We start from the raw sequence: 27,724 nt of genomic DNA, 5'->3' as shown, positions 1-27,724 counted from the left end.
TAGTGCTTTCTAAATTATTAACCCAGTGGTGTACAGTATTTATTTGTGTCCCTGAGATGAAGAAAAACATACAGACAGAATAATATAACCAATTTTTATTTTAATATAAAAACTGGTAGCACCTTGTCTTTTAGAGTTTTGGTCAGATCAGGCAGACAAAATGAGTGTTTGATTTATTCTGATACACAAAGACAAATTGTGACTGTCTAAACAAATACTTTTGGTCATCACAACTGGTACAGATTCATTGTCATCTTTTACTCGTTAACATGCAGGCAATAATTGCATCAGACATTAAACATCATAGAAAAACCATATTACCCAGGAAACATAACCCCACAAAATATGTTGTATTGAATTAAAAATGTAAAAAGAAAATGTTTTCTTGTGTGATTGAGTCTTCGTGTATTAGTTTATTTGATTTAACTGCTTAAGGTTTTGAATTATCTATGAACTTTGACAGCAAAACGTGTGTTATTTAGGCACAGGTAAAACAGTTAAAACACAAGGCCAGCCTCAAAGTAGGCAAATGGATTGCAATACAAAATGTTAAGCATTAAGAAGTACTGGACAATACAGATTTTTGGCCAATAAATATAGAAAAAACGCTCACACATGCTAAAAAAAATCAAATTTGATATTTTCAAGTGTTGCACTGCAAGTACCACAGCCACATGGCATTACACTTGCTCTCGACAGTGTTTTCTCACGCTCAGCATGACACATCAGAGTGTGTAAGGCCTACAAATCTCTTTTCAGGCAGAACACAATTCTCTGTCCGATTCTTTTTAAAAGGCACAGTTTTTTACTTTCAGCACTGTCAACATAAACAAGTGCAAGTTGTTTGTCATATAGTAATAAATGAAAAACATAGTAACAAATGAATTATTATTAAACCTTGACTGAAAACTGTGGCATTTATGGTCGTCCTATGTGCCAACATATTCCAGTGTGTCTGCTTTCAACGGACCATCAGAGACAAGATTTCTCCCCGTTTACGTAACTCGTGCCAGATATCATTCTGACCGTTATGATGTAGATTTGCATGGTTTGTAGAAATTGCGTTTATAGTACAAATAGGTAAAATACACTTTTGTTTTGCTGCTCATTTACAGGTAAATAAGGCTACAGTAATGTTTACATCTGCTGAATGCAATTATTGACTGGCTACATAGGAGGTACTGTCCATGTAGTTACTGGGTTGCATAGAGGAACCATGTTCGCGGTTTAAAAATAGATTTCCTTATAAAACAACCTATAAAAAGAAATCAAATGTATAAAATCTGGTGGAAATTTTTAAAAAAGAGCTGATGTTGTTGTTGTTGTTGTTCCTTAAAAAAGGCACAAGAATTAAAAAAAGAAAGTCCAAAAGTCGAGTCAGGGCAGACGGGCTTCTGCTTTGGCAAAAGAAGCACTTTAATATTCTAACTGGAGTGATTGTGATGGGGTCGCTTTGGTTCTTGTTTCCCGCTCTTTCAAATAGTGGTTGTCAATAAAGTCAGCGCTGAGGTTCAGAGGAAAGGCCTCAGATTGCAATCTTTAGTTTCAGTTGAGCCAAACACATTGTGTTTTCCAAGCTTGCAATTTCCTTAACCCCCCCCCCCCCCCCCCCACACCCACTAATACAATGTTCTAAACAGAAGATTTTGTGCAGAGGAGAACAACGTCTGAAAACTATTATCTATTGTCGATACACGGTTCTATTGTAGTCGAAGAGGTTTGGAGCTGGAGGTCTTAGCAGGGAGCTGAGAGGGTCCACTGAGAGCTTAATGTCCACGCAGCTGGTCCAGCTGGGTGTAAACATTATCAGCTTGACTAAGTTCCTCGAACACAGGCAGAAGGTTGAGCAGCTCAGCGTCGTCCACGTCATCGAACCATGACACCACAGGAACCTGACGAGACAAACTGTCACTCACAAACTGTCGTAGTTCTGGATCAGAGTAGTGTTTACATTTAGAGTAATATAAATGCTATGTATATGTTTCTATACATTTAGGGTTAGAACTGAAATAACGTTTCTGTTCCTGAAGCGTGAGGATCTGCTGCTTTCCTTCATCATATATGAAAGCATGAAAGATGATGTTATAGTGGGGTATGTTTCACAATTCTGCACCATATTACAAAAGAAATCAATAAAGTAATCTGATTAAATGATAACCAATGATGATCATTAGTCGCAGCTCTGCTCAGTACGGCATTAAGAATCATCTGAGCCCAATATTTCTCAAACACTGAGAACTAAATCTGCTCGCATAAAACTTTCATTTCATGTGATCTGTAATTCTTTAAGAGCTAATCTCACATTACCAGACCTCCTGATATCAAGCTTGAGGTCTGGAGTTAATCTTGTCAAAAACATTTGGGAAAATAAGTTATCTTTGGTACCAGTGTCCCTGCCATGTTTAAAAAAAGAACTTTTGTGCCTGCAGTCTTCTCCAGGTCTCGGGCGGCGGTGCTACGTACATGTGCCTGGATATTTTCAACACAAGGAGGAACAACATGTCTGACGGAAGCAGATGAACACTTACAGCATTATTAGGGTGGAAGATGTAGGAGGCAGGCGAGTTATCCAGGATGAGGGTTTTGTGGAGGTCTCTGCCCAGGCGGCTCAAATCTTTGACATAGCAGCCCTGGTGGAATACGCAAGATTCCCGGAACAACCGGGTCCGAAATACGCCACACTGATCCAGCAGGTCCGTCACTGGGTCAGCATACTGATGGAGGCCATCGGAGGTGGGGAGCAGGAGAGGGAGAAGCAGGTTGGACTAATGAAGCACTTTCTACTAATAGTGGATAAACAGCTAGTAGCATCACACATCCACTTAACTACATTAGACCTACATTACAATATTAATGTAGCTCATCTGCGCTAACGTTATAACTCGACTACGCGAGAGCTTACAAAGAGTCGAGACAACCGGCTCCAGGTGAGCACAGAAACAAACTACAGCACTAAACGTGAGCAAGGTGTCTACTGAGCATGTTAAGCAGCTGCTGTGGTGGTAAAAGGAGAACTAAAGGACAAAGCAGAACCACCTCTGACAGATCAGACATCAAACATCACACAGAAGACACTCGGCGCTGGATAAAATATCTATTTAAAGAATCTGATGAAGTACCTTTGCGAGACTGGCTGTAAAGAGCACACATTCAAACAACTCTCCCATTCTCTGCAGGAACTCATCCACGTACGGCCTCTTCAGAACATACACCTGCAATACAAAGCAACAGCACTATTCAAATGTCTGTTTTATTCACTGCATTTATTACAGGAGACAGTGATTCTACTCATCATTGCATCTTATACGACAAGGTTGAGTGGGCTTCTCTAACAGTGACACGTGACTTTTTATTGATAAAGCCTTTAACTTAACAACTGTCCATCATATCGCCATCCTACAGTCGTTATTTGACTCTTTCAAGTAATGCTTGAAGTCTCGCGCGCAAACACACAATCTGGGGGAATTGCTTTTAGCTTTTGGAGCTGCACAGACGGAACATTTCACAACACACGTTAAAACCTAACATCTTTGTACCGACAGGTCCTCTTGAATGTAACTGCTGTTCTTCTGCGTAATAATTCTGTTTGAATTCATCAATGAAAACGAGGACATGTCCCCGATGATTGGTTGAATTAATGAATGTTTCCGTCCGTTGGCTGCTAATGGCCGGTTCCTGAAACAAGTAATCAAGAATAGGCCGTGTCAGTGTTAACCAGCCTATCCTGGATTACTTGAACCAGGCAGAGGCCCACAGAGGGGTGCGCACCAGCACATGGGGTCCCAGGAATCACGTTTCTGAGTTAATTACATTTCCACATGTCCAATAGTGAGAAGCTCTGCACCCGAGATGAACCAACACGGTGTGGTCGTTGAGCGTTTTCTTCCAACACCTTCACAGAATTTGGAACATGCACTGCATCACTTCTTCTTCATGACATTTTAGATGAACTGCGCTGAAATGACTAATCGTCTTGCTGATGCATCCGCTTCCACTTGCCATCTCCTGTTCAACATCTGGCCAGCAGAGGGCTCCGTGCAGCCGTCACAGAAAAACCTGGCTGATCAGTTACAAGACCCATCCCTTCTCAGCTTAGCCACCGCTGCAAACACATCAACATACATACACAAACACTACCCCTTCCCCTCCACAGCACACACACACTCACACACAGTAGTTTACCTGGTGTGTGGTCCCCTCTATCTCCACAGGAACGATGAAGTCTGCATTACTAATAGGCTGGAGGGGGAACACAGAGGGAGATGGTTGGAGCATGCTCATTCACACGAGCCGCACCGTGTACATTCACATGGCCTTACATAACAACCGAACACTTAGAAGCAGACTCCGCACGGCTGACATAAATCCCTGCGAAGGGCCTACACACAAACAGAATATAATTCACTTGATGTTCTTCAAGCACATGTGATGGTTTGAGAGAAGAAATATTAACCAGACAAATGCACTACTGCTACAAACTGAGGTACCTTGAATGAGCTGTGCACCAGGGTCTCATCCAGGTCTATGACCACACATAGCTTCCCTTGGTCCTGGGCCTCCACCTCAGGCAGGAGGCTAAATTCGGATTGCTAAGAAGACACACAAAGACAATTTTTATTTTTTTTAATGGTACTGTTGCAACACACAGACATATATGTGCAATGTGCCGTGTGCTACGTTTATAGTGACGAAGCATGATTAGTCCTGACGATGTTGATACAATGATTCATGTGAAAATCAGACCTCGTCCTTTAACTTTACCTCTGGGAAATTAGAAACGATTGAGTTTTAGTGCTGCATGTATGTGCGGATGGATGAGCGAGACTCATTATTTACTGTAACAGCTTCTTGCAGATCTTCAGAATTATCATATTTATGTGTTTTATTATACGTCCCAATAGCATCTCTGCACCTGGCATTCACCTGCAGGGAGAACACATTAGCTTGATATAATGCCATTCTTAGATATCCCCCTGGTTATTAATGTTGTTATGAGCAGTCCATCTGAAATTAATTATTTAAATATTACATAATGTATTGGTTAAGGAAGGCGCACTAAGATCGAGAACAAATACAACAACAACCTTATTTCATCAACTAAACAATGCGATGTAACATTACCCCGTCGCCGCTTAATCGTTTAATTCGGCAGACAATAACCAGGCCTGCACAGATTCTGCTTCCTGTTTGCTCCTGAAGCTGGAGGACACTCCTCAATGTGAGCAAACATGGCATCTCATTAAAATGCCCCTTACATGCTACTGAAGCTCTAATCAGGCTGACAGCGTTCACCAGCGTAGGCCAGCCGGGTGCAGCAGGCGCTCAAGGCTTTATATTTTCTGCACCTCAGCAATTACGAAGCACACAATACACCATTCTCTGCTCCCCGTCGGCCCAAAGGGTTGATAGTCGCTCTGACGTTCTTATCTTCCTTGGAGGATCAAGTGCCAACATCAAAGTGATTCCATATCCGCAGACAGTTGCGGTTAGCTTTCAAGATGTTCAGAACAGGTGCAGTAGTGCTTTTAGTGCGCAGTTGTAAAAAAAAGAATGTTGCTTGAAGACAACGATAAGCACATTTCTTCATCATGTTTATTCCTACAGATGGCCAAACCTTCTCTTTTAATGGCGAGCAGTGTGTGTGTGTGTGTGTGTGTGTGTGTGTGTGTGTGTGTGTGTGGAATAAGAATAGTGTTACCTTGACAACCATCCCATTTTCCTGTGACTCCAGCAGGGCCTGATGGGAAGGTGGTGGTGTTGGGGGTTTGGAGTCATCCTGAGCTTGGATGCAACAGAAGAGTGCTTTGAAGATGTTACAACTCCGAGGCTGTTTCAGGGAAGACCGGCTCACCTGGCCTGTTTCACACACACACACACACATACATACACACACACACACACACACAAAGAGAGATTTTCATGAGGAAACATCGTCAACATGGAAATGTTAAGTGGGGCCTCGAATCACACGTCGGATACACGTACTCTAATCTTTTTCACACACACAACAAATCGTGTTACATGAAAACAGATGAAAGATATTATTCAAATGAATCAATTAAATACAGCATAATTAGTTATGAGCTACTTGTAACATGTAGAATGAGCTTCCCCTTTCCTAAAGGCACCATCCATCTGTCTACAGGGATGGCACAGCACGCACATGAAATCTGTTTTTAATGCGCCTGGCTCTGCCGCTGCTGCTGCTGCTGCTGGAAATGGCTGGTACACGTTATATAATAACAGAGGGCGGGAAAACCCACACTTTTCAGCACTACCTTCAACAGAAAACATAGACAGAAAACATTCCAACCATTTTAAACACCAAGACCTTTCAGGGCTGCCTGAAGCTATCCAGAACAGACAGTCAGTCAGTGATCCGGACAAGCAGTCACACTTCAGTGTTCTGTGCAAGTCTTTGATCAGTCACCCTAACTATGAGAGTCCCAGCCCCATACAAGACGTGTAGTGAAAGAAAGGGAGAAAAACATTCTTGCGAGTCCCCTCTAGAGTGTTTCATGTGAGGACTTGCAAACATAACGTATACCCATCAATACAGATTCACCCTAGTAAACACAGTCAGCGTTTACTAGAAAGAGGAACTGTTGAAAAACAGTCAAAAGTAAAGACTTTCTAATAATCTACAGTTTCTACGTTGACCCTCAGTGCTCTGAAGACATAATGCAGACACACACCAATGGCCATGTTACACAACACCATGTGAAAGAGACAAAGGAGCTTGATTTGGTCATTCCTCAGATGTCCTTCATTAGTCCTGCACACTTATAATTAATAGCAATATATCCCTTATAATCAATATAACCAAATTTAACCAATATAATCCACATGAATAATATGAATCCTGACAGCCAATCATTGTAAACCAGCCTATTGATTTCCCACAGGAAGGCAGTATTGGCCATGTATGACATAACACATGTATTATATATCCCCTGCATGTAAGAGGATGGACATATAACAGCAGATTAGTCATACGGAGATGAAATACAATCACCTTAACCCACTCAATCTGACAAAACATGCAAAGCAAAAAAATGCACTGCACATTATTTCCTAAAACAGTACCTGCAATTATGCAATAGGCACTACATCAACAACCAAGTGGTGAGCCAGAATCAATGAGCAAAGCCTCTTTCGAGCCTGAGGAAAGCGTGCAAACAACGACATCTTTGAAACAGCGCTACAATGGGCGTGTGCAGAGGGGTGTGTTTGTGCATTCCGCTGTCAACACCGCGGCACCTGGTATTTCTATACCAGTGCCCCCGTTAATAATCCCCAGCCACTCTGGAACCCCCCCCCAGCCTTTCATATGCATTATGATTTAATACAGAGCTGTTTGCTTGTCTAGTAAAATGCAGACCAACGTGGGAACAGTGCAGCAGTCTTTAATGCTTCTGCCGCGCACTCATCTGTGACCCCCGCCCCCTATAAAATATGAACAAAACACCACCACATCATAGTTTTAAAATGAATCACACGGCTTGGTTTTCACTGTACTGTAGTGCTGCCTGTGGTGACTGACGAGCTCCTCACGTTGTACCTTGGTAGTAGTAGGATGTGGGATGGTGCCAAACAAGCTGGAACCTGATCGACATAAATACAAGGCGAGCTTTGGGAGAGCTGGCCATGATGCACGGAGAAGAACTCAGCCATGATCACAACACCACATGTTAAGAAGCGACATTTACACATACAAAGAGAGATAAAAAAAAACAGGATCCAAAGATAAGATCTGACTGGTAAACCCAGTGCGAAAATGGAGACTGTGAACTTACACTTGACCTTATATTAAATAGTATAGGAAGAATGTAGCTGTGGTAAAACTGCGCAACAATGTCCTCATGTTATTGAGCAGTTATTATCTTCATGACATGCAGGTGAAGACAGTATTAGTGAGACATTATGATTCTTTCAGACTCTGCCTGTGTATTTCATAGTGATTAGATCTAAATATGACAGATTTGTTTGTTTAAAAAAAAAAAAAGGAGGGGGGGGGGGGGGGCAATGCGCCTCTTCGCCCGCGCGCAGGCAGCGTCCGCAGCGCTCAACTGTCAAATGGGCGCACTACAGGCTTTCTGTATACCGATCATTATCCAGTAAATACTCTAATATAACGGCACCACATGGAGCAGATGTAATAACACTCCGACATCACACACAACACGGGCCCACCTCACCTGTTTTCGGTGACACTTGAACGTCTTCTTTCTGCACTTGGGTGATAACAGAACTTTCCATCTGACAATCACGGAGCCCTCAAAATCCTCAAATCCTGTCCCCGAACACTGATGGGCATCCCTCATTGGCTTTTATTGACAAGTTGACTAAATTATTCACCGAGGTAACTTGTCCTTCGCCTCAGTAACAATCCTCGATGAGAGCAGGATTTATCTTGTTCCTGTGTTTCTTTATTCCCCCGCCGCTTCTTCTTCTCCTTCTCTCTCGGAGGTCCGTCGCCCGGGGAGGGGGCAAGGCACTTGGATATGTTTTTTTGGAGGCTATTTGAGACTCTGTCAGCTCCGTCGTCTCGGGTTTACCATTACTATTACGGGTAATATCACCGAGCAGCCCCCTCTACCCCGTCGCTGCGAAGTCCGTACTCTTGCACCAACAACATGGAGAATCCAGGCGAGAGGAGGAAAACAACCGAGGAAATGGGGCAAGGGAGGGCGGTTTCAAGCCCCCCTTTACTACAGATAAACAACATCGCCCAAAAGGCCTTAAAGAGCGACGAAAAACACCGAGAATCGACCTCTACGGTCGCTTTCGATGCAATAAAACGGATTTCCCTGCGCAGTTAGATGTAAAATATGAGTTTCGTTGCTATCCGGGGCTTTGTTTTTCTACGGTTGGGACTCCACGGGCGCCTTGAAACCGTCCCTGCTCCCTTATTGGACGCCTGGGTGGAGGGGGGGCGTGGCTAAGGCATTCCTCCCCGTCCTGCACGCGCCGCACTGAACACATTCCAGCGCTGCTCGAGATCACATTGTTAGTAAATTATTTAAAAATGAATGTTAATTTCTGCAACTACACATTTAAATATGAAAGAAGACACGCAGCGTAGTTCTTTCTCCTGACGTGAGACACTACACGCAGAAACATCGTTTTTCATGCACTGGCCAATTTTGAGATGTTGTGCTATTTTTGCTTTCATAACATGTCTTCTTTTAGACTAGTAGAAAGAAAACATTAAAAAATACACATCTACGTGTTTTATATACGTTGTCTATTCACGTCTGTAGATTTCTCCTAAATTCACCTAAAGTTAGCATTAGATAATGCCTCATTTGCATATTTAAACATAACATTTCAGAAAACTTGTAGGCCTAATGCAACAAATACTTGTCTCAATGCAAGTAATCAACTTGGGACGTTTCATGGTGATATACATAAGTTAAAGGTTGCCCACCATTTCACCCCATTTAATTGTTATTTTTTTAGTTTAATACATTTTTCTTTATTGTTTTACATTTTATGTTACACAAATATGTATTTATTGTTTGTAGTCTGCATGTTTGACTGTTATTCAACTTAAAATTAATGTATCAGGATTATTATTAATTATAAGCCAAAATAATGCAAAATTATCTCCAGAAAACTTAACCGTTGCCTGTAATGTTTCATACTTTTTCTTATTGTCCCAGAAGTTGGTAATTATGGCCTCACAGTACAGTGGGGTTACCTTTTCGTTTAGAAGCATAACATTCACGGTTTTAACTGTGCAACATCGCGATATCAAAATCTCTGGTTAGCAGGGAAACCAAAAACAGAGATGATGGCATATTAAATAACAAGCTTATTAAAAGGATAGGCTATATTCAGTCAAAATCACTAAACATACAGTATGTAGCAGCCATCATTTGTTTTTTACTTGCGTGATCTTCTTTTTCTTTTTCATACATATTTAATTAGCTGTGTTGGGAGAGTTTGAGACTTAAGATGTTCCTCGCATATGACTGCTTCTATGTATGCATGTAACAGCCGAGCAGATGTTTCCAGTTTTAATTAACCGTGTGGACCCCCTCATTCTTCACTGAATAGCATCTCCTCATCCGAAGAGTTTAGTTGGTAGGTATAACTCCATGCAGAACTCCATGCTTACTGTCCCTCAGTAGTAGCCTTCTGTGTGTATGGGGGTAACAGAGGGCAGAGTGAAACCAGTGACCAAGGTTCCTTTGATTTTCTCTTTCCTTTTACTTCCTTTTACTGGCACAATTGTGCCGATAAAAGGTCGCTTTTTGCAAGTTAGACAGCGTATTGGAATCTTATTTTCCCCTGATGACACAACAATGAAACAAAACTGTTTTTGCCTACAAACTGCTATTTTCTCTGGAAACCACTGTGTTGTGGCAATCACCCTCATTTGTGCAACAACAGGCTTGCTCAGCATAAACATTACATGGTTGTTGCATCATATTAAAATACAGCTATAATATTAAATCAACTTTTAAGTTAATGATTTAGGTGTAAATCTAGTTAGAACAAATGTTTTGTATTAATTCAAATAAATCAGCTGCAGACAAATCCTCTGTATTTTACAATCATTTTTCACTATGCTGAGTAAAGTGATTTCCTGAGCAGCCAGAACCAAAACACATTTGTTTTTAAATAGAAGTGGATCATGTTCAGTCCCCAGATATTAAGATATACCTCTTAAACCCCTTTGCTGTAATGCACGGAGAGCAACTGTGATGTACAGCAACAGCAGATCATAAAGCACACATATGAACACAAACTGCATACAGTTCAGCTGAAGAAAACAATAAAATAAACTTGTTAATAAAAAAAACCTACACGGTTGAAATAGTCACTCTACCCATTCAAAACAGATGTGGGCCCATTAAGCTCCACCAGTGCCCACAGTGGCCACAATGCAAGACATAAACAAGAATGGCCCCGCTGTTTGCATTCCTGGTGTCGGACATTTTAAGGCAGCACCGGCAGATCTATGTAAAAATATATACAAAATAAGTATGGCTGCACAGCTGGAAAATGTCATGCGGCGTGCAGCTGATGCCACTGTTTACTAAATCCACTTGAAATGCATTATCTGTGCCTGATCTCTGGTGCATCCTGCCCTATTCTTCTGGAAATGTTGCATTCCTCTGAGTAGGGGAGCAAAAGGGGGTCAGATGGCGTTTGAGGCCCTGAGCTGAGTGTTCAAGGTGCTGCTGTTGTAACTCTGGTAAAAAAAAAAAAAAAAAAAAAAGCTGCCCAAAACATGTGACTTCAAACATCAGGTACAAGTTAAAGCTACATCCATCTTTCAACAATTAACAGAACGAATGCACAAGCACGTAAAACAAAATACCAACATGAGGTGGAAGAGGAAATACATGATTTATTTCCTCTTCCACCTCATGTTGTTGTTTAAGTTCATAAAAGTTATGAAATCAAACAAATGAGATCATTTTTTAAAATCATCCTGACATACAATTCCTGTATTTCCACACTGTGGTTTATTGTGTTTATTCAGTGGGACTGTATGTTTACAATTCAATGACGCATTTAATGATTTTTATAATTGAAACTCATTAAATCAGTCTGTTCTCGCGAGCTGCAGTAATAAAACGACACGGGGCGTTCTGCTATAACTAATGCATCAAGGATATCTTTTAGCAAAATCAATCAGCGACTTAAATCTGTTAAATGTCGACACATTAAAGCAAATATAAAAATACACTCTTAAAATAGCTTCGATCATATTAATCTATACAATTGTAAATATATCACTGACACCAAACAAGAAAATATTCAGAAACATTCAAACGGGTCAAGTTAAACTGCATAGCAAACATCTGTAGGGATGTTGACATGCATGGAAAAACAATGAAAACCCATTGACCTCTTACACACAAACACACAAACACACACACAAACACACTCCATCCGTCAGGTGTTGTCGTTCTAGTTCTACATCACTACACCTGGAAATCCAAAGCATCTACTTACAGCCTCATGCACTCTGCCATGCATTAGCTACATCCAATCATGCTTATGACAAACTAGCTGTTGAAATGTGCTTGCAGCATCTGAGCCTCATGTAGGGCTGGGACTGTAGGGTCTACAATCATGTGATTTGCTGGAAGAGTCCACCCTCCCTCTCCCTCCCACCTCGCAGGCCTGCCCCTGAGTGGCCTCTGCTAGGCTATGTTTCCAGGAAAGGGGCCTACTGGACAGGCTGTGAGGCCTAGGCAGGGAGACATTTGGCTCATTGAGAAAAACAAAAAACAGAGAGGGGCGGTGGGAAGACTCTCCCCTCTTACATAACTCTGCCTCCATGACAGGAAAAAAAAAAAAAAGTTCCCCGCCACAATGCAAAGCAAAACCTGTCCATCTGCCTCTCCCCGGCTTGCTGAAGCACTGCAGGACTGGATTCACAGTGAAACCATCACTGCTTGCTTGCAGTTACACAATAGTTGCAACTCAGACATACCATCGCCACCACAGGCATGTGAAACACATCTGAATATACAGGAATATTACAGTCAAATGCCTGCAACCGACTCAATAACGCTGTTCCTGTGCAGTCGCAACAACACATACAACGTGATGTAACACACCGTGTCATTAAATGTGTTGTTCAGCTCTCTGGTGGTGAACATGAAGTGAGGAGTGCACTGCCTCCCTGCGGCCAAAAGAGACATTACATGAAGCATTGAATTCAGCTTCCAAAAACAACAAAAAGAAGAGGCCTCAGGTCATTTAAAACTTTTTAAGACTTTACAATTTGATCTGCCTGCTTCTCTTGCAAAACTAAACTAAAAGTGAAATTGTTGCAACATTTGAATGTGCTGCAGGAAGCTGTTCGGTCCAGGTCGCATAAATCAATGCATTATATCATTAGGCATTATAATTATATATAATGCCTAATGATATAATCAATTGAATTGAAATGAATACGGCTGGAAAAAAGATATTCCAGGTCATACCGTCCTCACGGGTTTTCTGTCACACTTTCATACTTTGGCCGTTGCGATCATGAAACAGATATTCTATATAATTAAATGCGACGTTAACGTCACTTTAAACATGTTGCACCATGTACTCTGTATATATCTTGTGTATTGTATATGTGTATGATTTAACTTGTAATGTTTCTGTTTCCTGCCTAAGGACTTTGGATGTAAATGAGCATTTCTTGTATTTTTATACTGATTAACTTTCTTTGTTCAACTGTAATGCCAGTTACACTCCCTGGAGCAACTCCGGGTTAAGTGCCTTGCTCAGGGGCACACTGGTATTGGAAGCCGTGCCACTAGACCATCACCACCCCCCATATGTAGTTCCCTTTCTTAACTAAAGAACAGAATGCAGTATTAACCATTAATTAAATTATGCAATAAAAAGGAAACCCACCAAAACTAAATTCAAACAGATCAGACATCACGTTATCTTTTTATTCACAACTGTAAATCTGTCAATTTGGCAAAACTCATCATGAATTTTGTTTTTGTTTTTTGAATCAGTAATTACGTTGTAACTAAAGATTCGATGAAAATGTCTATCCCATTCATTAATACATTTTAACTTCTATTATAAATAAATCAGCACTAACGAAGACTGCAAGAGAAAACAGTAAAATGTCAGTCGGGTTGCTTACAGCTGCATCTTTGAAATAAACGTCCACTTGTGATTCAGGAGTCAAACTCCGGCTGCTGCTCGATCAGGATCCTCGTGTCGTTCCTTCTCCTGGTGTTCGGATCCAGCCAGGAAACTCCCAGAGCTATCAGACACAACCACACCTGCAGCACACAGAGACGGAGACATTACACAAGATGCAGCGTCAAATGGTGAACCGTGCTGCTGAAATGTCCAAGTTATATACAGAAGAAGTTTAATGAGGCAATACATTTACAAATACGTTTGTTTTTGCCAAACCAACGGTCCAGAAATGTAAAGATATTCATTTTACACTAACAAAACATGCAAATGTGACATTTGAGAGACTGGAAGCAGTACATTTTGGGTATTTCTTCTTTTAGAAATGACTTTAAACGATTCCACACTGGAACAACTTCAATGCACTGCTCTTATGTTACCTACCAAATATCCCACGAATGTCAGGTATGCTATGCAGAAGAACGCTGCCAGCACATACAGCCACACGCTGTTGAGTTCAGTCACGTAGACCACGACGAAGTACATGTTGATGGCACACACCATCAAGATCACGACTCCTCCCCCGATCTTACACACTCTGCAGGAAAAAGACAATAAGTGTGTTTATGATTATAATAATAATTATAATAATAATAATAAGCTTTATTTGTATAGCACCTTTCATACAAGAATTGCAGCCCAAAGTGCTTCACAGCAGAAACAGTACAAGATTAGACAGAGCATTTACAGTACAATAATCACAGTGTTGATGTAAATGAGTGTGAAGTAGCATTAAAAATAGTATAAAAATAGCAGAATTAAAATATAAAATAGCAGAATTAAAATATAAAATAGCAGAATTAAAATATAAAATAGCAGAATTAAAATATAAAATAGCAGAATTAAAATAGTATAAAATAGCAGAATTAAAATATAAAATAGCAGAATTAAAATAGTATAAAATAGCAGAATTAAAATATAAAATAGCAGAATTAAAATATAAAATAGCAGAATTAAAATATAAAATAGCAGAATTAAAATAGTATAAAATAGCAGAATTAAAATATAAAATAGCAGAATTAAAATAATATAAAATAGCTGAATTAAAATAGTATAAAATAGCAGAATTAAAATAGTATAAAATAGCAGAATTAAAATAATATAAAATAGCAGAATTAAAATAATATAAAATAGCAGAATTAAAATATAAAATAGCAGAATTAAAATAGTATAAAATAGCAGAATTAAAATATAAAATAGCAGAATTAAAATAATATAAAATAGCTGAATTAAAATAGTATAAAATAGCAGAATTAAAATAGTATAAAATAGCAGAATTAAAATAATATAAAATAGCAGAATTAAAATACCCTCCTGCCGGGAAACCACACTCATCACACCATTCTTTTAAATGTTTCAAACTATCAGAGCCATATTTTGAAAGCATGAGATCAACAATGGGTTATAGGAGAAACTATTAGAATGTGTATTTGTGTGTTTATGATGTAGATACACTCACAATCCATTGGCAAACTCATTCATGAGAGAAGGCAAACTGGTGAAAGTGAGGATGGGAATGAGGGCAAATGGCAACTGTGAGAGAAGAATGATGGAGTTATATTCACAACTTTTCCAAACACTGTATACGGCATGTTTTTACTCCAAATGTTAATTATTGTAAGAACATTAAAGAGCAACCTTCTCTAATCTGTAAAAGCTGATTATGTTCATGTTCACAAATACTTCAAACTACAGGCAGAGTCATAAGAATGCAGCCTTCATACTATATAATATTTAATGGCTCTCTAATGACCGATACAAATGATATCTGCCGGTAGAGAGCCATGACATATTAAATTCATTAAACCCAACACTGTTAGGGGGACTTGTGCATCAGGAGCTCCTGCTTTGTCAGACCGTTGTGCGTCTTCCTGTGTTTCTTTAAGATATTTGTCTTCCTCAAATTCGACCACATTTTGTTATTTGGATATTTATTTAACGGCTTTGCATCACTGCTACTTGCTTGAATGCTTTTGCTTCAAAGAGCATTTTATAGAGTTTTGAATACTGTATTAAATCTGAATATTTCTAAATCCTCTCTTATGTTTGGGTTTAATTGTTTGTAACTCTTAATGATATTAATGTCCTTCCTTGTTTTGTCTTGGTTATAAGAACTCATTGAAAAGCCCTTCAGGCGAAGATGAAGAGGTGTTGATGAAGCAGCTTCTCCCCCCCTCCCCCGCCTGACCTGCATGCTCTGCAGCACGTTGAGGAAGTCGTTCATGCCCGTCAGTTGCTGCACGTCCTGGAAGATGGCCACCAGCAGGGTGGGAGTGATGGCGAGGGAGCGGGTCAACAACACCCGAGCGAAACGCGACCAGCGCAGGTTCAAGAAACCCTGAAGGAAGGAAAACACATCAGTCTGTGACATTTACAAGAGCGGGCGGACATTTCGTCTCTTTGTGCTACACGTGTGTGTGTTCGTGCACGGCCTCCTCCACTCACCTCCATGACAAACTGGCCGGAGTACGTTCCAGTCATGGTGGAGCTCTGCCCGGCCGCAAGGATCCCAAGAGCCCAGATGTAGAGCGCTGCGGGACCAAAGAAACAGCCCAGCACCACTCCCTACACACACACACACACACACACACACACACACACACACACACACACACCTGATTTTAGGTATGTAGTATAAAGAACACCATATGCATAAAGTCTGAGTTAAAAAGTTGACTCTTTATGCACTCAGAACAGTTTTATCCCAGTGATGCATCATTTTAATTTATAATATTACATCGTCATTTAATTGTCGATTATATTTTGTATTATTAATCTGAATCTGCAAAGTAATTTAAGCTGTCTAATAAGTTTAGTAGAAGTATAAAATAGCATAAAATAGAAATAGTGCTTTCTACCACCATTACAGTAAAGTTATATCCGTCTTTGTGGCTTTGATTTAGACCGTTATTTTATAATTAAGTCTCTTGCACATACAATTCTTATTCTGCAATGCAAGTTACAAAAGCAACAGCTTTGAACTTACCCCTTTGAAGAGGTTCACCTCTAGTGTTTCATTGTTCAGAGGGAATAGATGTGAATGAGGACTTCCTGTTTCATTGCAGACGCTGTACTGGAATAAATAAAGAGAAAACACACAGCTGAAGCACGGCAGCCAAAGAAAACACGCGTTTTTAAACTTGCAAAAGACGACTTGAAGATTATACGAGCGGCTGCAGAGACACTCACCACCTCTTGATTTGTGCGTCCGTAGAAAGCCTCGGCGAAAACGGCCACCACAAACACGTTGATGAGGAAGGAGATGAAGAGCGCCACGGTCGACTCAATGAAGAAATATTTGTTGGCCTCTTCTACTTCTTTCTTGTTCGACCGATCCACTTCTCGAGACTGAGAGGACATTACATGACATTACATGACAGTTCATTTAGCTGACGCTTTTGTCCAAAGCGACGTACAAGAAGTGCAAACAATCATGAGGATGCAACTCCGAACAGCAAGAGTCTTGTAAGTACATCAGCTTCAAACAGGTACAATCCTTTAACACTGTCTTCAAATCAGCCAGTTTGAAGTGCAACATACAGAAACAATAGAATACAAATTCAACTATTAGCTACAAATAAGCCGAACCAATGTAAGTGCAACATACAAAGAACAGTTATTATGTTTTATTCATTCGGCCGAGGTGCAGTCGACACAGGTGAGTGTTCAGTCTGCAGAAGGTGTGAAGACTGTCTGCTGTACCTCACATCAATGGGGAGGTCGTTCCACCATTTAGGAGCCAGGATAGCAAACAGGCGGGTTTTGTTTGAGGGGTATCTGAGTCCCACTCGTAGTGAGGGAGCAGCGAGCCGATTGGTCGACGCAGAGCGAAGTGAGCGTGCTGGGGTGTATGGTTCGACCATGGCCTGGATGTAGGAAGGGGCTGATCCATTCACAGCACGGTAGGCCAGCACCAGAGTCTTGAAGCAGATTCGGGCCGCCACTGGTAGCCAGTGAAGGGAGCGGTAGAAGCGGTGCATTGTGGGAGAACTTGGGTAGATTGAAGACCAGTCGGGCTGCTGCATTCTGGATGAGCTGTAGGGGTCGGATGGCTCATGCAGGCAGTCCAGCGAGGAGGGAGTTGCAGTAGTGCAAGGCGTGAGATGACAAGAGCCTGGACAAGAACCTGCGTCGCCTTCTGGGTCAGTAGGGGACGTGTCCTCCTGATGTTGTACAGAGTGCGTCTGCAGGAGCGGGTTGTTGCAGCGATGTTTGCACCGAAGGACAGTCGGTCGTCCAGCGTCTGGACATTAACGATTTGCCGATACAAGTTTCACACAGCTGATTTAAAAAAATAAAAAAGGGGGAATGCTACAAATATCCGGCAGTTGATCGCACCTTGACGAGAGCAGAGTGGAGGTAAATGTTGTGAGGCATGATGACGGCGCCCACGATGCCGACGGCCTGAGTCAGCTGGACCGGCCCGCAGCCCTCGCAGTACGGCACGAACATCCCCTTCAGCAGCTGGCCTTGGTCTGGACTCACCGTCACATACTGGCATGAGACAAAGCAGTGCATGAGCAGACTTGAATACACAATGAAACCAGAAAGGTGCCTCATAAACGTCTTCTTGTTAAACAGCAAAGATCTCATCACTACAAGACAGCCTCAGCGCAGCACAGATGTTACACACTGTATATTTCAGAGTCACTGCAACAAGGAGAAATGGAACTGATGCAGCGTGCTGAAGGTCAGCTGCGAGCTCACAGCACAAGTGACCAAGAAAGCAAGAAAATAAGATGGTTTGCATTCGATGTTTTGCTCGGTCATGTAAATGTTTGTACCTCATATCCAAAGGTGATGGCCATGATTGTGATGAGCAAAGCGAAGAAGGCCTCCAGCTTCCTCAGGCCTGCAGAGACAGGAATAAAGACGTGTCATTTGTTGCTGTAGCGCCATGTTTCACTGTGAGCGTTTGACCACAACCTACCGTATTTGTCCAAGAAGAGGAAGACAAACGTGTCGATGATGGTGATGAGGACGCCGCCCCACAAGGGGATCCTATGGGTGAACACACACAGTGGAAATAATCAACACCAAACTCGTAATAAAGAGATTATTCTGTAAGTACTCAGGTATTATTTTGAGGTTTATCTCTTTACAGCTCAGAGGGAAATATTGTACTTTTTACTTCACTAGATTTATCCAACAGCTTTAGTTCATTTACAGATTAACATGTTTGCTTACAAAACATATAAAAGAGATTATAAAATATGTTTTGTTATAAATTAAACTTCCAGTTCAGCTGAAATGAGAAGTTATACATATATATTTACTGCCATTTTTATGAGCTACAAACTCATTTGCACTGCCCACATTTGAAGCGGCGTCTCCTCCACCTTATCAGGCAGCCTCAAAGTGTGCCACAGAGAAGGTGCTGGCGCAGAGGAGGCTTTCTATTCTTCAACCAGAAGTTTCCGTCCTAACTTAAGGACAGTCTGGAGCTAATCAGCGAGTGGTGAAGTCAAGTCACTCAACGCAGAGGGGCCACCCAAAGCAAACAGCCGGGGAGAGAACAGGATATCTGAGACGATTCTTTTTTCCACTGTGCAAAGCAAGCAGTCCTAAACTCTCTGCAGCCGTCAGGTGGAAACTATTTTGTTTATCGCTTAAGCCACGGGTCTTCAACGGGGGGTCCGTGACCCCTAGGGGGTCCTCAAAGTTACTGCAGGGGGCCAAAAGGTTTTTCCAAATATATCTGAAAATAATCATGAATCCAACATAGAAGTAGCAAAAAGAAATCTTCCTATTTGTTACAAAAACAACCCGTTTAATTTTCACAGCATTGCTGATTGTCGAACTGTTGCCCATGAATCTAACATCTCCGTGAGCCACCGATCCATGACGGCAAATTACTTCCTACGTATTATTATTTTAATACCTTGCTGATGTTTGCTCCATAGAAAAGGTGTGTTTTAATCATATTCTATTTCTTATTATTAATTTCTTTTTAATTTATTCTATTTCTTTTTAATCTTATTCTATTTTCACATGCATATATTACATTTATTCCTGCATTATGTTTACACCATTATGTCTCTTGCACTATTTTATTTATTTTTTATTTCTTGCATTGTTGGAACCTTTTTCTTTTAATTATTTTTTATTTAGATAATAATTCAACCTAATACAACTGTAAAATCCTGCTTTAACATTATTGCCTGAGTAATAATAATCTAATGATATAATATATAATAGTATAGCAGTCACGGGGGCCAGTACTTTTACTTACTACTAATAATGAATTTCCTGATTAGACCTACAGGACTTCTACTTGCACCAGAGTATTTTTATAGTGTAGTATTAGTACTTTTAGGCCAATCATTAGATGTGTGTGTGTTCACATCACCTGCCGGAGGAGAGCAGGTTGAAAGCGATGGCGCAGCCGATGACCTCCTGCATGTCTGAGCCGATGATGGCCAGCTCCACCATCAACCACAGGATGACACGAGGCACCTGACAGACGACACAGGTGATATTAAGACATTAAGTTCAGTATGAATTAAATATCCAAGCTAACATATTATTACAGAGTGAAAATGTTTAATTATGTTTCCGACAGAAGTAACAAGAAAGATTTATTATGGAAGATGAAAAATGGAAGATAGAAATGAAAATATACATAAATGTCAAAGAAGGAGCTGCAATATGAAGCAATGAGAGACAATAAAAGGTCTGAATATTGCATATAATACGTTGAAATATGTATACATTTAGATAGTACTGTTTTTACATGTCTTAATTCATCCAGCCTCTTAAAATCACAGTCGTTGGGCTGCAGAGAACAAAAGGTCACATGACTTTTTTCAGACATGTGGTTAAGACATTTTTACACAATAATTCATTACGTAACCCTGGATTTATCCCTGAATCGAAACCCACATTTGGTTTTAACTGAATGTTTTGCTCATGTAATCCAAGGATTACAGCTCCTGTAGCACCAGAGCTCAACGAGGCTGTTTAAACTCGGACTCCTGCTGCTTACAGCCTCAGTCAGATCATTTCTGCATCGCTGCAGAGTTTTGGCGAAGTCAGTTGATCACAGGTGAACACAGTGAGTGTCAGCAGGCGCTGTAGATAGCATGCAAACAGCTGTGATTACTGATATCTCACCGTGTGGTACTGGCGGTTGCAGACTTCGGCCAAGTGCATGCCGGTGATGACGCCGAGCCGAGCCGCCAGCCGCTGCAGCAGCAGGCCGATGATGGTGGCTGCGAGCAGCACCCAGAGGAGCTGACGGCACGAGAACAGTCAGCAGTTAATCAGCCGCCTTTGTGAGCTCAAATAATTCAATACAATACAATTTAAATAATGCATTAGTTTGTAGTCGTAAATCATCCTTTGTAAACCTGTGGAAGAAATTTATTTAGACATTTATTCCAGAAAAAGCGCTTTTTCACAGCAGACTTTTTGACTTGTAAATAGAATTCAGTCGTTTTTAATGTTATCAATTACACCTGTGCTTTTCATGCAGGGACGACGTCACGGTTCTAAAATAATGACTTTATCAGTGCAGCAGATCGAATACAATCACTAATTCATACTCGTTCAGTTGTCCGACAGCGGAGAAAAATATGTAAACGAGAACTATATTGTGAATTTGGCTGCATTACAACACAAAGTCATTGATCACAGAGAGCAGGAGGAGAGAGAGGAGAACTTTCTCTGTTATTGATCGTTTTAAAACGTTGATATAGTCGATGTAGTTTTGCTGTTTGCCAACTGAAAAGAGGGCGACGAGGAAGAGCTGTAGCTGGTTGTACGTCGTGCAGGTGTTTCTCTACGGACGGCGCTACAAACACTACCTGTCTTTGAGTAACCTCAATGTTGATATAACTTCTGCAAAAATGTTCTCAATTCTCAAATCTTTCACCAACTTAAATTCGTCACAAAGAGCTTTTTCACAGGTTTACAAACGGAAATCAATTCTGATCATAATTCCTTTTTTTTTTTCTCAGTTCCTTTAGACTTTACAAAATCTTTCACGTCCTGTAATGCTGCGATACCATCTGCATCTACTTCCCCTTTTGCAACCTCTCAACACGATAAAGGAAGAGTTGATATTATCATGCTTTCACTCGTGTGTCTCTCTGTCTGTTGAGCTGGATGAGACGTTCATATCACATTCATACCTTCATAGAAGATCAGATATTGTCATTATACAGTTTTATTGTCTTGAACACTAAAGCGACACTATCGCTGGATCGGAACAAAGTCAACCATAAATGTTTCTAAAAATAAATGTAAAGGCCCTTTCACACATATCCGTATGACAGAAATGTATGCCGACGCATACGAAATATCGACAAAAGGTTGATAGAAATTAAGGGTATGTTATGATTGTTTGAAGGATGCAGACGACACGCCGAACACGCCAGACACACAGCCCTGTCACACAGCTCCGTATGGCAGAAACATGCCGGCGTATATGAAAAGTAGCTCAAAATGAGTCCAAATACGTCCAACTTTTCCACAGCGGTGTTGTAGCTGACGCATACATAACGAATACATAACTAATTATTATACGCATGTCAAACATTGATAGCGTATAACTTACTTATTTAAAACGTATCAGAGCGTCTGGCCAACGGAGCTGGAAAAGTGCCATCTGGTTCAAGTCATGCTGATGCTGGAGAACGGCTAACATGCTGAACGCTAGCTGTCCTGTAGAAACACGTTTAATAAGTTACTCCGTCGTCAGGCATCATCTTAACATCGGGTAGGAATAGGTTATCCACTCGGTATCAATAAACTGGCTGTAGGATTCACCGTCAGCCAACGTAGCCTATATCTAACGTACCTCTAACGTAGTCACGTAGGTAAGTATTCACATACTACATTTACGTAGGTAAGTATTCACGTACTACATTTACGTAGGTAAGTATTCACGTACTATATTTACGTAGGTAAGTATTCACGTACTGTATTTCCGTAGGTAAGTATTCACGTACTGTATTTCCGTAGGTAAGTATTCACATACTATATTTACGTAGGTAAGTATTCACGTACTGTATTTCCGTAGGTAAGTATTCACGTACTGTATTTCCGTAGGTAAGTATTCACATACTATATTTACGTAGGTAAGTATTCACGTACTGTATTTCCGTAGGTAAGTATTCACGTACTGTATTTACGTAGGTAAGTATTCACGTACTGTATTTACGTAGGTAAGTATTCACATACTACATTTACGTAGGTAAGTATTCACGTACTATATTTACGTAGGTAAGTATTCACGTACTATATTTACGTAGGTAAGTATTCACGTACTGTATTTCCGTAGGTAAGTATTCACGTACTGTATTTACGTAGGTAAGTATTCACGTACTGTATTTCCGTAGGTAAGTATTCACGTACTGTATTTACGTAGGTAAGTATTCACGTACTGTATTTACGTAGGTAAGTATTCACGTACTGTATTTCCGTAGGTAAGTATTCACGTACTGTATTTACGTAGGTAAGTATTCACGTACTATATTTACGTAGGTAAGTATTCACGTACTATATTTAGGTAGGTAAGTATTCACGTTCTATATTTACGTAGGTAAGTATTCACGTACTATATTTAGGTAGGTAAGTATTCACGTTCTATATTTACGTAGGTAAGTATTCACGTACTATATTTACGTAGGTAAGTATTCACGTACTATATTTACGTAGGTAAGTATTCACGTTCTATATTTAGGTAGGTAAGTATTCACGTACTATATTTACGTAGGTAAGTATTATTATTAGGTAAGTAGTTAGACATGCGTATTTGTATATGTTCACTTCTCCGATCCGATGAAAAGTTGGACGTATTTGGACTCTGACAAATATTAATTTACGGCAGCATACGTTTCTGTCATACGGAGATGTGTGACAGGGCCTTAACGTGACATTAAGTATTTTAGAAACGATTGGTTAATGGTTTTGTAGCCTCACGCGTCTTAAACCTTGAAAATAATTGCACAACATCAGGCTGAGGGCTCGGTCACTCTGTGAATATTCACTCCACCTCTCATTCACTTTATTTAAAGCTCTTGCCACTAATGAATTCAAGAATGTGTTTCTAGTCTTTGCGGGACAAAGTTCACTTTTGTTAAACTTTGAGCTGCAGCATCGTGAGACTCTCTGATGCGAGGCGGAACGAGAGATCCTGGAAGTGATCCGTCTTTCAGGAAGTGTGAATGTTAGGGTTGTTTATGTAACTGAATGTTGACAGATTAAAAACAACAGAGTGAGAGGGAAACTGCATGTGTGGCAACGATTCAGGACACAGATAAGCAGATATGAAAGTTAAACTTGTTGAATCATATTGTTATCCTACCAGTTGAGATATTTTCAGCAGATAATACTTTATTTTTCTACATTATTTACGGTCTTTCCTGCCTAAACGCATGTTTACAACAGGCAAGCTTATTTTTAAAAACATTTCAACAAAAAGAACCTAGATGTTGCCATTGATGGACAGTGATGCTACACACCAAGTCAAAGTTGTGTCAAGCATTATTGGATGATTTGTTCACATAAAATAACAAGTGATATTTAGTGTACAATTTATTTTTTAATTGCCATGTTTTTGAAAAAAAATAAAAATAAATTATATATATATATATATATTTTATTAATGTAACAGGCAGAATTATTTTATTATTAATTATTTCATAATTATAATCTGAATTTATTATTGAAGTTGCTTTATTATTTCCTGATGAACTATGTCAGAGAGACAGATTTGTAACACAGTTCACTCCATATAATATCATACTAATCATTTCAAGCACACGTCAGGCTATTTCTAATCAACCAAAAATAAAGTGAACACAGCAGTCAGTGTCAGTTATTGTAGTAAACATTATTTTAGTTACCTTGAAGCCAGCTTTAGCACCAGACTGCAGGTCAGACTCGATGTTACCCGGGTCCAGGTAGGCTATGCTCATCAGAAACCCGGGGCCGCTGAAGGCCCACAGTTTTCGGAGACTGAAGCCCCCCTGCAGGAGACAGAAAGATTAACTGTAACAGCAGAAGTACTCACATTTACTGAAGTATCAACACTACAATTTAGAAATACTCTGTTACAAGTGAAAGTCCTGCATTCAAAATGTAACTTAAGTAGAAGTACATAAGTGGTAGCATCAATATATACATAAAGTAAAAGTACTCATTCTGCACAACGGCCCATTTCAGAATAATGTAAATTATAGGATTATAAATATTAATGCATTTACGTGCACATCACTTTAACTTAACCTATAATAAAACATGGTACATTATTTGTTTATTATATTTTGTATTATTAATCTGCATTGTGGAGTATAAAGTATAAAGTCGCAGGAAATGGAAATACTCAAGTGAAGTACAAGTACATCAAAACTTTCCACCACTTTGTGACACTGACAACATCAAACTGTACATACTATACTGCATGCTGGTGGTTATCACTATAACAAAAACAAACTATAAGAGGAAATTGTCTCAATTTAAAATTTAAATGCAGGTATTCTCGTGGCTTCACCTCGCTGCCCTCCTCGGGAACAGGGACCCTCTGCTCAAAGTAAGTACTAGAAACCGGTTCATTGTTCTGCTTCTGGAGGAAGACCGAGGAGCCTCTGTGTGTGTGTGTCGTCTGGATCACGGCTTTCTCTCCCTCCAAGTCATCGGCTTTAATATGACAGAAAACATCACACACACACACAAATCATGAACACACTGGAAATAACACGTTGAAACATTTGATGACAGCACCTGCACTGTAAAGAGGCCGTTTCTGTTCATCAGCAGAACAAATTCATTATTGTACTTTTTCACTGATTTGATAAAAATACGAATGAAATTATGTTTGTTAGGTGCAAGAAAACCTCCAGTCTGACGGCTCTGAAGGATTTTATTCTGCACAGATTAAAACAACAACATTATTAACATGTATATACACTTTACGCTTCTCATCTGTTAAATATTTCCTTCTGAAATGTAGTGGAGAATAATTATTAATGCATTAATGTGTTCATCACTTTAATGTTGCAGCAGGTAAACTTGGAGCTAATTTTAATTACTTTTATACTGCAGAGTAGTTTAATCTATAATAATAATAAAAATGTATAAATGAATTTGTATATTGTATTAATAACATGAATCTACAAAGTAACTAGTTAGAAAAGCTGTAAAATAAATGTAGTGGAGTAAAAGGTAAGACATTTGCCTCTGAATTGTAGAAGTATTATATTCTATTTAACTTTGTTGTCATTGCACAACATGCAGTTTATAATCTAAGCAAAAGAGCCTACGACTGCTCCCCCTGCTTTCCGGGAAAGCCCAGCGGGCCACCCATAGCCTGCCTCCAGATACGGCTACGAGGGCAATCCTGGACCGGCTGGGCAGCACACCAGAGGGTCATCACCGCCGGCTCCGGAGCCTGCCCTTTGAGGACGCTGGCCGACCCTTCGCCTTCGCCCAGCAGCTCCTTGACTCGGCTAGGCACTGGCTCCAGCCGGGAGTCAACTCCATTGAGGACATCGTCGGGCAGGTGGCCCTGGAGCAATTCATCGCCGGACTCCCACTCTGCCGTCAGACTCGTGGAGGACCACCTCTCCCTTCCCCGGCGGAGCCTGGGGGCCGAAGCCCGGGCCATCTCTCCTCCTCAGCTCCGGCCCATTCCAGCCCCGAGGAGGTTCCAGCACTACGCCATCCTCCGTGGGTCCTGCCTACAACCCGGGGGCAGCTGGACCCCAGCCGCTCCCTAACCCCCAGTCTTCTTTATTTTCTCCTCCACAGGACCCAGCCTACGCGTCTGGTCGCCCGGCACCACAGAGGGCTCCTCAAATGCCAGGGCTGGGGTGCTGGCGGTGCGGCAAGCTCGACCACACCCGGCGGGACAGTCCAGTCATGGAGGTGAGGCAGTTGGTCCAGATTGTAGCACCGCCAGACTCCTCCCCCGGTCCGGAAGGGATGTACCGTGTACCGGTATGTATACAGGGGGTATTCGCCAAGCTCTGTGGGACTCGGGATGTACGCAGACCATGATCCACCAGCGCTTGGTTCGGCCCGGGGCGTTGCTGGAGGCGTCGTAGGTGAAGGTGAGGTGTGTGCATGGGGATATTCACGAGTACCCTGTGGTGACCCTTGTAATTTCATTTAAGGGAAAAAAGCATAGACGTCACGCTTTCGAGCAAGTAGTGTGTGTGGATGGTTCCCCACTACACCCAAACGCCGCACTGACACACCCCCACTTCTCGGTGATTAGGGACAGACTGTACCATGTGAGCCGTGACACACAGACAGGAGAGTTAAATACCCAGTTGTTGGTTCCAAAAAGCCGCCGGGAAACAGTTTTCCAGGCGGCTCATCATAACCCCATGTCCCCACGGTCATCTAGAGTACGACAAATCACTCAACCGGATCATGGCCCGATTTTATTGGCCTGGCATTCGCGCGGACGTGAAGCGGTGGATAGTCGCAATTGGGATAAGTGGTTAGACCCTCTGTTGTTCGCAGTGCGGGAGATTCCCCAGGCCTCCACGGGATTTTCTCCCTTTGAGCTGTTGTGGGGTGTTTTGGACCTGGTTAAAGAAAACTGAGAGGTGGGTCCTAGCACAAGTAAGAATGAAGTGCAGTACGTCCTGGACCTGAGAGCGAAACTCCATTCACTGGGACAGTTATCACGTGAGAATTTACTCCAGGCCCAGGCACGTCAGCAGCTGAGGGTCGAGACTCAGGCAATTTGCACCGGGAGATAAAGTACTTGTATTGCTCCCTACCTCTAGCTCCAAATTACTGGCCAAGTGGCAAGGGCCCTTTGTGGTCACCCGGCGGGTGGGGGACGTCGATTACAAGGTGGTGTGGTCGGACAGGGGGTGGGCGACACAAATTTACCACTTCAATCTCTTAAAAGAGTGGAGAGAGGTGGCCTCTGTCTCTCTACTACTACGGTGATGGAGAAAGATGAGCTTGGGCCAGAGGTATTAAAAACGGCAAAATCAGCCCTGGTCTTTTGTGACAGCCAGCTTTCACCGGGTCAGAGAGCGGACGTTGTCGCGTTGCAAAGGCTTTTTGCCGATGTGTT

General features: G+C 41.2%; 2 protein-coding genes across 4 annotated transcripts in view; both read right to left on the bottom strand.

The window, feature by feature from the left end:
• Positions 1–26: 26 nt before the first annotated feature.
• Positions 27–8,879, bottom strand: ctdsp2 (CTD (carboxy-terminal domain, RNA polymerase II, polypeptide A) small phosphatase 2). Of its 2 annotated transcripts, none has more exons than XM_029436552.1 (7): positions 8,199–8,879; positions 5,699–5,856; positions 4,488–4,589; positions 4,183–4,239; positions 3,120–3,212; positions 2,529–2,714; positions 27–1,892 (listed from the first exon to the last, which is right to left on the bottom strand). In XM_029436552.1, exons 1-7 carry the CDS (start codon positions 8,257–8,259, stop codon positions 1,767–1,769), a joined length of 783 nt encoding a protein of 260 aa, XP_029292412.1. In that variant the 5' UTR covers positions 8,260–8,879; the 3' UTR covers positions 27–1,766. The 2 variants fall into 2 exon arrangements, with proteins under 2 accessions (XP_029292412.1, XP_029292411.1); XM_029436551.1 differs by lacking the exon at positions 8,199–8,879 and adding an exon at positions 7,562–7,669.
• LOC115011388 (natural resistance-associated macrophage protein 2-like) overlaps positions 5,719–27,724 on the bottom strand; it is a 26,345-nt gene continuing 4,339 nt past the window's right edge. Inside the window, exons 3-17 of one of the 2 annotated variants that reach the window (XM_029436549.1) lie at positions 25,181–25,326; positions 24,534–24,656; positions 20,797–20,916; positions 20,033–20,139; positions 18,614–18,684; positions 18,468–18,535; positions 18,022–18,177; positions 16,873–17,031; positions 16,670–16,756; positions 16,129–16,248; positions 15,872–16,021; positions 15,143–15,216; positions 14,068–14,221; positions 13,625–13,766; positions 5,719–5,856 (exon numbers count right to left, since the gene is read on the bottom strand). In XM_029436549.1, the coding sequence (XP_029292409.1) occupies positions 13,659–13,766; positions 14,068–14,221; positions 15,143–15,216; positions 15,872–16,021; positions 16,129–16,248; positions 16,670–16,756; positions 16,873–17,031; positions 18,022–18,177; positions 18,468–18,535; positions 18,614–18,684; positions 20,033–20,139; positions 20,797–20,916; positions 24,534–24,656; positions 25,181–25,326 (1,643 nt within the window). In that variant the 3' untranslated portion in view covers positions 5,719–5,856; positions 13,625–13,658. Of the gene's footprint in view, positions 5,857–13,386; positions 13,767–14,067; positions 14,222–15,142; positions 15,217–15,871; positions 16,022–16,128; positions 16,249–16,669; positions 16,757–16,872; positions 17,032–18,021; positions 18,178–18,467; positions 18,536–18,613; positions 18,685–20,032; positions 20,140–20,796; positions 20,917–24,533; positions 24,657–25,180; positions 25,327–27,724 lie in introns of those variants that run through there. The other variant, XM_029436548.1, reaches the window with a different exon arrangement.

This window comes from Cottoperca gobio, chromosome 7 (genome assembly GCF_900634415.1).
Source record: "Cottoperca gobio chromosome 7, fCotGob3.1, whole genome shotgun sequence".
Taxonomy (NCBI): Eukaryota; Metazoa; Chordata; class Actinopteri; order Perciformes; family Bovichtidae; genus Cottoperca; species Cottoperca gobio.
This window is presented reverse-complemented; position numbering and strand designations above follow the sequence as displayed.

Excerpts from the sequence above, each read along its gene's own strand:
- ctdsp2 (XM_029436551.1), bottom strand. The coding sequence starts at position 7,649 with ATGGCCAGCTCTCCCAAAGCTCGCCTTGTATTTATGTCGATCAGGTTC. Across the intron at positions 4,590-5,698 it reads AAAATGGGATGGTTGTCAAG|CAATCCGAATTTAGCCTCCT; the intron begins GTAACACTATTC and ends GTGTCTTCTTAG. Across the intron at positions 2,715-3,119 it reads TTACAGCCAGTCTCGCAAAG|TATGCTGACCCAGTGACGGA; the intron begins GTACTTCATCAG and ends GGCCTCCATCAG.